We start from the raw sequence: 10,021 nt of genomic DNA on the forward strand, positions 1-10,021 counted from the left end.
ACTTAATACTAATAAGTACTATTTCAATCGACCAAAAAGGGTCCACATAGACTTTGGGCCTGGAAGCAAGAGATCAGTTGTATCAGCCTAGCAATGAATTAGAAGGTTCAAGGCGCTAATGGGTGCGTTTGCAGGAAAGGCAGAAGGGGAAGGGATCTAAGCACAGGTGGATGGGTGAGCCCTCGGGTACCTTGTTCTCTGAGACTAGCAGGAGGGACTGAGGATGGTTGCACATAAGGATCAGCTTTAAGCTGGAGGAGAGGCAGGTTGAAGGAGTTGAGGTGTTAGGTTGAAGGCTTATGGCTTTCTAGTGTCAGGAGACTAGCTGCATGTTAAGGATGGATGACAGGATTCAGGCTGGGAGTGTATGATGAGAATTGGAAACACTTACTATGAAAAATGATGGAAAGGCTCTGATAAGACAAATATAAGATCACTGAGGAGTATCGAAGATTCAATGGAAGCTAGAATCCATGAACATAGTAAGGATCTACTTGTAAGTGCCAGCAATTTTCTCCACTGCTGTTTGGCAACCCAGGGACAGACCTGGAAAGGAGAAAAGGCTGGAAGGATGCATTATTAGAGACTGGAGAGAGCAATTAGAATGGGAAAATGGATGAGGATGAAGATGATGCTATTGAAATGATTGTTCATTGGGTCCAGAGAAGGTATGGAATAAAGTGAAATCAAGAGAATCCCAGATGAATTTGAAAATGGGTATAAGAAGTTTGAGACTGGAAAAGGTAGAAAGGGACGAGGTTGTAATCTGTAGTTTCCTGTGGCTGCCATAACAAATTACTGCAAACTGGGTGGCTTAAAACAACAGAAATGCATTATTTCACAGTTCTAGAGGATAGAAGTCTGAGACCAAATTGTTCGCAGGGTTGGTTCCTTCTGACTGCTCTGAGAAGAATCTGCCCTGTGCCTCTCTCCTAGCTTCCAGTGGCTGATCGTGGCAGTCCTAGGTGTTCATGGCTTGTAGATATCTGACTTCACACTCTGCCTTCGTCTTCAGGTCACCGTATTTAATGTGTGACTCTTCCTCCCTTCTCTTACAAGGACACTCGTCACTGTGCTTATGGCCCACTCTAATCCAGGATGATCTCATCTGCAAGTCCTTAATTACATCTACAAAGACCTTTTTGCCAAATAAGGTCACATTCAAAGGTTCTGGGTGGGCTGGGCATGGTGACTCACACCCGTAATCCCAGCACTTTGGGAAGCCAAGGCAGGCAGATCTCTTGAGCCTAGGAGTTCAAGACCAGCCTAGGCAACATGGTGAAACCCTGTCTCTACAAAAAATACAAAAATTAGCCAAGAGTAGTGGCGAGTGCCTGTAGTCCCAGCTACCTGGGATTTGTCAGGTGGGAGGATCACCTAAGCCAGGGGAGATTGAGGCTGCAGTGAGCCCTGATGGCGCCACTGTACTCCAGCCTGGGTGACAGCGTGAGACTCTGTCACACACACACACACACACAAAACCCAAAACAGAACAAAGGTTCTGGGTGGACATATCTTTTGGAGGGTCACCATTCAAACCTCTACATAGTCTTAGAGTGAAATTTCTGAATTAACCACTTCAGAGTTAAGCAAATTTCAATGACATGACCCAAGGTATGGCCAAGAAAAAGAGTTGGTGAAGGGAAGAGAAAATGGAAATACTTGGAGTAGCAAAGGTCAAAGAACTGTGAGGCCAGGGTATTGGGTGGAGAGAGTGATAGGAGCCGGGAAGCAGAAAGCTAAAAACTGGGAGTTGATATTCCAAAGGATGCGAGAATGAATGTTCTGGGGGTTGGTAAATCATAGTGTTAGTGATGCAGGGCAGGCGAGCCTCGGGGAGTTCTTGGCTTTGCCCAGAAAGAATTCAAGGGCAAGCCAGTGTTGTTAGATAAGCAACTTTTATTGAAGCAGCAGTGTACAGCAGAAGCAGAGGCACTGTTCCTTGCAGAGAAGGGCTACCCTACAGGGGTAGTATATAGGCAGAGTATCCAGAGTAGCAGCTCGGAGGCAGTTCTGCAGTCATATTTATACCCACTTTTAATTACTTGCAAATTAAGGGGCAGATTAGGCAGAAATCTACCACCCTAGGAAAAGGGTGGTAACTTCCAGGTCATCAGGTTGTTGCCATAGAAAGGGATGATCACTTCCAGGTGTTGCCATGGCAGTGGTAAGCTGACAGGGCACACTGGTGGGCGTGTCTTGTGGAAAGCTGCTTCCGCCCCGCCCTGTTTTAGCTAGTCCTCAATTTGGTCCTGTATCCAAGCCCTGCCTCTGGAGTCTAGACCAGCCTCCTATCACATTAGGCTTGGGAAAGGTGTTTCTCAACTCTGCCTTCCCATTAGAATGATCTGAGGAACTTTATATAAGCATATCTCCTCCCTCAATATTTTGAATCAGTTGTTCTAGGACAGAGCCCAGACATGTTTGAAAGACAGAGGAAGGAAAGAAAAAGAAAGAAAGAAAGAAAGAAAGAAAGAAAGAAAGAAAGAAAGAAAGAAAGAAAGAAAGAAAGAAAGAAAGAAAGAAAGAAAGAAAGAAAGAAAGAGAGAGAGAGAGAGAGAGAGGGAGGGAGGGAGGGAGGGAGGGAGGGAAGGAAGGAAGGAAGGGGAAGGAAGGAAGGAAAAGGAAGGAAGGAAGAGAAAGAGAGAAAGAAAGAGAGAAAGAGAAAGAGAGAGAGAGAGGAAGGAATGAAGGAAGGAAAGAAAAGGAAGGAAAAAGGAAGGAAAGGAAAGAAAGGAAAAGAACTTCTCAGGTAGTTCTAAATGCACGTAAGGGTCAACAGTGCCTTCATCAAGAAGTAGCGGTTGGGAACCAGGGATGCTCCCCTCCATCAAGGTCTGAATGAGATGCTCCCGGGAAAGAGACTTCAGTGCTTTTTCCCAAATCCCTTAAGGTCTCCAGCACAGCCAGGAAATTAAAAAACAAGGGAAAGAGAGGTTACATAGCCTGGCTCCTGACTGAGATCCCAACCAGCCTGGAGTTCTTGGCTTGTTCAAGCCTACACAAAGGATGTGTTTCAACCGTTTTTCAGCAGAAGAAGACGTCAGAACTCATATCTAAAACAGTTGCTATTCCTGCAAGACAAGACTTTTTCCCCAAAAAAAGATTTTCTTAATATATTTGGAGAAATATCTTTTGCCAGAACAATATTCAGTGGCTTACTTTGTAATTTTTGAATATGTAATAAATGCATTAAAATTTTCAAGCAGTTTTAAAGGTTATAAAATAAAAAGTAATTCTTATCCAGGTGCAGTGGCTTGTGCCTATGGTCCCAACACTTTGAGAAACCAAGGCAGGAGGATCACTTGAAGCTTGGAGTTTGAGACCAGCCAGGGCAACATAGTGAGACCCTATCTCTACAAAAAAAAAAAAATAGTAAGCCAGGCATGGTGGTTTACACCTGTAATTTCAACTGCTCAGGAGGCTGAGGAAGGAGAATCACTTGAGCCCAGGAGTTCAAGACCAGCCTGGGCAACACAGTGAGACCCCATCTCTACAAAAAATTGTTAAAAATCAGCCAGGAGTGGTAGCATGAGCCTGTAGACCCGGCTTCTTGAGGTGAGAGGATCATGGAGCCCCGGAGTTCGAGGCTTCAGTGAGCCATGATTGTAACTCTGCATTGCACCTTGGGAGATAGAGTGAGACCTTGTCCCTTGAAAAAAAAAAAAAAAGAAAGAAAAGTAATTCTCATTTATCCCTCATCTTCTAATTCTGCAGTCACCTTGAGTTTCCTCCCTAGAAGCAACTGCTCTTATTGGTTCCTTATGTATCCTTCCTAAGATGTACAAGCTGTATCTTGCCTATTTTCATTTAACACCGTATGTTGGAACTCATTTCATATTAATGCATACAGATCTACCTAACCCTATTAATTGGCTATTCCACAATTTATTTAGCTCACAATGATGGATGTTTAGATTGTTTCCAGTCTTGAAGCAAACAGGTTAAACATTAAATAAGAAAAAAAGCCTGTGATCCCAGCACTTTGGGAGGTTGAGGTGGGAGGATTGCTTGAGCCCAGGTGTTCGAGACTAGCCTGGCAACATAGTGAGACCCTGCTCTACAAAAAAATAGAAAAACTTAGCCAGGCATGGTGGCGCACACCTGTAGTACCAGCTACTTGGCAGGCTGAGATGGGAAGATAGCCTGATCCCAGGAGTTGGAGGCTGCAGTGAGCTGTGACTGTACCACTGCACTCCAGCCTGGGCAACAGAGTGAGACCCTGTCTCAAAAGAAAAGAAAAGAAAAGAAAAGCAACAAGATTTAAAGTGAGTCCCTCACCAGGTGAGAGCTTTGAACGGAACAGAGGCGAGGAGGGGGATGCAACAGGTCCCTGGGTGGAAAGGCTGATGTAGCTGGGCCTGAGGCCTGGCCCCACGCAAACCTATTTGATGATGTGTTTCTTCTGCCCACACAGGAGCCTGATGCCCAGGACCCTGGAGAGCCAGATTACGCTCGAGAAGACGCCCAGCTACTTCGTCACTCAAGAGGCTCCCCGGCGCATCTTCAACATGTCCCGAGACACCAAGCTGATTGTGGTCGTGCGGAACCCTGTGACCCGCGCCATCTCTGATTACACCCAGACACTCTCCAAGAAGCCCGACATCCCGACCTTTGAGGGCCTCTCCTTCCGCAACCGCACCCTGGGCCTGGTGGACGTGTCGTGGAACGCCATCCGCATCGGCATGTACGTGCTGCACCTGGAGAGCTGGCTGCAGTACTTCCCGCTAGCTCAGATTCACTTCGTCAGTGGCGAGCGACTCATCACTGACCCGGCCGGCGAGATGGGGCGAGTCCAGGACTTCCTGGGCATTAAGAGATTCATCACGGACAAGCACTTCTATTTCAACAAGACCAAAGGATTCCCTTGCTTGAAAAAAACAGAATCGAGCCTCCTGCCTCGATGCCTGGGCAAATCAAAAGGGAGAACTCATGTACAGATTGACCCTGAAGTGATAGACCAGCTCCGGGAATTTTATAGACCTTACAATATCAAATTTTATGAAACTGTTGGGCAGGACTTCAGATGGGAATAAGCCCACGAGAGGAAAGGGCTCGCAAGGGCTCTTCTGCTTATCTCTTCCATGAGATTTGCTCCCAGACCCTCTGATCTTCTCCCTCCAACACACCTCAGCTCCAGCCCCCTTTCCCACCTTGAGCTGCATCATCTTGGAACCAGGAAGCCCAGGTAAAGCCGAGAGAACAGAAAGTCCCTGCCACTATCTCTCATCAGTCTGTTCAAGCAAAGTTGATCTGCTCCTGGCATGTCCAGTAAATTCCAGAATCATTCTCCTTTCTGCCCATAAGGGTCCTTGAGGAATTGCTTTAAGAAGAGTGAATGTTCCAGTGATGATAGATACTATAAGCGATGATGGTTCTGTTGCTGTGGGCACAGCGGTCAGTCTCTGTCATTGTCCACGCAGGAGTGGCCTTGTTAAATCCAAGTGGCACGTATCTTCCCTCTGAGCTTCGTTTCTTCAAGATGCTCTGGGTGGTGGGATGGGAGACCATCCTTAGCCTTCCTCAGACCTTAGCAATTCATTGAGAAATTGCAAAGCTGAAAGCACCTCCGGCCGCTCCTGGGAGACAGACCCTTTGGTGATGAAATAAACCAGTGACTTCAGAGCCTGTGGTCTCAACTGTGCTTGAAAAACACCGTCTCTGAAAACCACTTTGTGATTCTCCCTGCTCCCTGTGGACAAAAGCACATAATTCTGCTGTTACGGGTACTCTGCTCATTCGAGCTTTCATGTTCAGCATGCAATGGAATCATGCTTGTCCATGTGAAATAAATATGGCTCTCTCATGTCCTTAATGCTGGGTTTTTCTCTGTAAGCTGGGTCTGCAGCACAGTTCATTAATTCAACTTCTCCCAGTGCTAGAAGGTAGCTGGTGCTGGGGGTGGTCTGGGGGTCAGGGAGGAGGGCAAGGACTACCTGGGGCAGAGGCAAGGTGGTGGAGATGAGGAAGGAAGTTCTTGGTGGCAGAAGCTGAGGCAGAAAGATCATGTGAGACCTATGGGGACACCCTCTATCTGAAACACAAGTCTGTGTTCATTCTCTGCTTAGAAATTTTAGATCAGAAGTGCCACACTGAAGGTCCAAAGGTTGATGGGACATCAGATATCCTTTTGCTTGGCCAGGATGATATTTTGAAATAACTGTCAACAGTTAGAAACTGGGAGCATTCGTATGTAAAAATTATGGATTTCCAGCTTCCTATTAAAAAAAGAGAGAGAGAAACTTGACTACACTAAGCCCACCTCGCATCATGGCAACAATTGGCCACTGCCTTTGGATGGAACCTGCACTCCCCAGTTTTACAACTCCCATGTAGGCACCCTCCCTTGCTGGTTTGTCATTTGCCAGGCTCCTGTAGGCATTTGAGTTCCCAGCCCTGGCTTGAATGTGTCTTATAACCTCTAGTAAAGCCCAAATCCTCCAGCATGGCACCCAAGACGACCCCAACTTACAGTTTCTCCTTCATCCTCTGCTCCAAACTTGCAGAACGATGTGCCTTTTGTTGCATTTTTCAAGCCTCCATTACCTATTCCCATGCCATTTCCTTCACCTGGAATGCTTTCTTCCCTGACACATCTCCAGCTAATGGAAACCCATGCTCCCTTCACTCAAGTGTCGTTTGCTTGATATTTCTGAAGCCTTCTCCAGCTAAACTATCTGCTCACTCTTCTGTTCACTGGGGAGCTTGTACATGACTCAATGGCAGCTTTTATCATACTAGATTATAATTATTTGTGTAAATGTGTAAATGTCTGCCTCCACCATAGACGATGAACTCCTCAAGAGTCAAGACTATATCTTGTTAAGATGTAGTAGGAACATAGCAGATGTCTGATGGTTGAATGTGTGAGAGGTGGATGGATGTTGGAGGTCTGGGGTTGTGGATAAGGGTGTCCCAAGGAACTGCATTTCTGGGGGATGCTTCCCAGATAGCTCCATGTATCCATAGGAAGCAAGGAAGGATTGCTGAACATCTGGGGACCGCGTGGACTTTGTGTCCTCTGTCAGGCACAGTAGAAGCTCCTTGAAGATCAGTTTTGACTTATAAGGGTGGAAGACACTAAAGTGTAATGCAACAATTCTGCATCTTGGTCCATCTTCCTTTCCCAAGCGTCTTACAGGGAATCAGATGACTGGATCCGTGGCATCAAGAAATCAATTCTGCAGGTCTGCCTCTGTGCTTCCCCTGTGGATCTGGAGAAGTGACAGGGTGCAAGCCATTCCTGCTTGGAAGTTGGGGCCCTGAGCCTCTGGTGATCAGAAAAAGGGCAGATTATATATGGGCATTAATTAATTGCCCTTATACACTTCCCATCCAAAAGCATTTGGTGTTCTGTAACTCTGGGCCTTATAGGGGCCAAAGCCATATCCAATGGGAGACGGAAGTGCATTGAGACACAAAGGAATCGCCTAAGAAGGAGTCAATGCAATTTGCTTGTTTATTCTGAAGAGATCAGTCAGAATTGATGAAAATTTTGAATTTTGTGCGCATAAATGCAGCTTTATTCCTTTGCATGACAAGCACTCTCAGACTGCCCGGACTAAGTAAATTTCAAGTATTAATGAATAGGTATGAGTCTCTCGTAATTATCATCTCAATCATTGTATGCAAATGAAAGATGCTTAAAAATCCTAGTTTAAATGAGTAAAATCTGGAGTACATGAATCTGCTCAGCAAACTCTGATTTTTTAATCCAGTGCAAATGGACCCTTTTACCCAGGCTGCCCCAGGGCAAACTTGTGCAAGTTCCAAATTAGTATGCTTTAAATAGATGAAGTTTGAATGTTCAATCTGAACTAGAAAGGCTCCTCAGGGTGTGTGTGTGTGTCTGCGTGTGTGTGTGTTTGGTTAGGTTGTTGAAACAGAGACACAAAATGGCGGTGTCTTAAAAGGCTGAAATGTATTTCTCTCTTACTAACAGCCCAGAGTGGACGGCAGTTCCATGACACCAGAGACTGGAGACCCATGCATCCTACTATGTCTGCATTCCACCCAGCAGGAAGAGGGTGTAGAAATAAATGAAGACTATCCAAAAGAGAGCAAGCAGAGGTCATCGATTCAGAGCTTGCTCTAGCAAGGAGTCTTGCATTTGGCAGAAACTCACAGGCTGGCAGAACAGTGGGAAAGGTTCATATTGGAAAAGAGAGAAGGCTTCAGGGGTGCCTGATTGTAGGTAGTTAGCATAGGAAAGCTGGAAGCGAGCTCATTAGAAGTGGGTCATTTGGCTGGGTGCAGCGGGTCACATCTGTAATCTCGGCACTTTGGGAGGCTGAGGCTGGCAGATCCCTTGAGCCTAGGAGTGCGAGACCAGCCTGGGCAACATGGTGAAAACCTGTCCCTATGAAAAAAAAAAAATAGCTAGGATTGTGCCATGTCCTGTAATCCCAGCTACTTGGGAGGCTGAGGCAGGATGATCATCTGAGCCCAAGGAGGTCGAGGCTGCAGTGAACTGTGATTACACGACTGCACTGTAGCCTGGATATCTAAAACAAAAACAAAAATCAAAACAAACAAACAATCAAAACAAACAAAACAAAAACGGGCATCTTATGTGATTGATTCAGAGGTTTATGTGACTCTCTGTCTGGTCCTGAGTTGGAAGCAGGGACAAAAAATGGAGGAGCTGGCAGTTATTGAACAAGTCTTTCTCATTCTGGGCCGGTTGCTGCAGGGATTGTGGTCTGGCTTCCCAAGCGGGTTGCTAAAGAGGTTGTGGATCAGAGTTCTATTGCCGTTGTTCGTTGGTACATTCAATCTCTTAGGAGCAAAAAGGGGCACAGGAAGAACATGCCTTTTCCATTTGAGGTTGCAACATCATTTCTACTCACAGCATCTTCATATTGTGAATGGTGCCTCCTGTGGTTGTGCAAAGGTAGTGGTACCACTTTGACTTACACCCTCTTGGGTAGAACATAGTTATTTGGTCACACTTAGATGTGAGGGAAGCTGGGAAATGTAATCTTTAATTTGGGTGTCACTATACTGAGCTAAAACTAGGATATTCTATGAAAGAAGGGGAGAACAGATATTGAGGGATATCTAGCTGTCTTGGCCACAGAACCATATCAGTGTAGCAAAGCCTCCAGGTGTCTCTGATTCTCTCTGTGGCTTTGTGTCAATATGTGAGTATGCTTCTCCACACATATTGGAATGTGTCTGTACTTGTTTCAGTCCCTGCTTTCTTTCCCCTGCCTCTGTCTAAGGACAATATGGTATAGAAGCAAGCACAATTTGCTCAGACCCAGTAGGTCTGAGTTTGAATCCCACCTCTGTCATTCCTTAGCTACATGACCTTGGGGAAATTATTTAACTTCTTTGAGCCAATTGTATCATAAGTAAATTGGGACATAAATTTGTACCCATGATAAGGAGTTTTTGTTGTGAAGATTAAGTGAGAAAACACTTGCCTCACACGTAGTAGGCAGTCCATTCATATCCCCTTTATTCCTGGCAGTGGAATCCACTACCGCTCCAATATTTCTGTTGGCTGAGATCAGCTGCAGCTCTAACAGAACTACAGAATTGCTCATAGCAATTTCCTTTTTCCTATGAATGGGTGAATTAAATCACTTTCACAACCCAGAATCAAGTGGCTCAGTCTAAACGCTGGGCTCCAGATTCTCTGGCCAAATAAACCCAGTCCCTGTGCCCCCTAGGGTAAGGTGCTCTCTCTCACTCTGATTTTCCCAGTTCAGACCCAGTTTATACCTGTTGTCCTGGCATAATTATCAACATTGCCTCTTTCACTCTCAACCATGCCCCACTTGGGATGGTAAATCTCTAGGTGTCCTTATTGTCCCCAAACTCTGACACCAACTTGTTCCTCCTAAAGGGCTAATCCTCAAGATTTCATGGCCATCTCTTTCTTATCATCCAGTTCTAAGCTCAAATATCCACTCAAAACTTGCCCTTTGTCTTCCCCAGTCACTCTCAATCTTGTAATTCTTAAAAGTCTATTATAGCACTTATCACTATCTGACATTATATATTAGTTTACTTG

At 45.5% G+C, this 10,021-nt stretch overlaps 1 protein-coding gene across 1 annotated transcript in view; it reads left to right on the plus strand.

Moving 5' to 3' along the window:
- The window catches only part of HS3ST2 (heparan sulfate-glucosamine 3-sulfotransferase 2), a 106,715-nt gene extending 100,900 nt beyond the window's left edge, over window positions 1–5,815 (plus strand). Inside the window, exon 2 of the mRNA XM_005591455.3 lies at window positions 4,418–5,815. Coding sequence (XP_005591512.3) covers window positions 4,418–5,036 — 619 coding nt within the window. The 3' untranslated portion in view covers window positions 5,037–5,815. The remainder of the gene's footprint in view (window positions 1–4,417) is intronic.
- Window positions 5,816–10,021: the final 4,206 nt, after the last annotated feature.

The sequence above is a fragment of the Macaca fascicularis genome, chromosome 20, assembly GCF_037993035.2.
Source record: "Macaca fascicularis isolate 582-1 chromosome 20, T2T-MFA8v1.1".
Classification (NCBI taxonomy): Eukaryota; Metazoa; Chordata; class Mammalia; order Primates; family Cercopithecidae; genus Macaca; species Macaca fascicularis.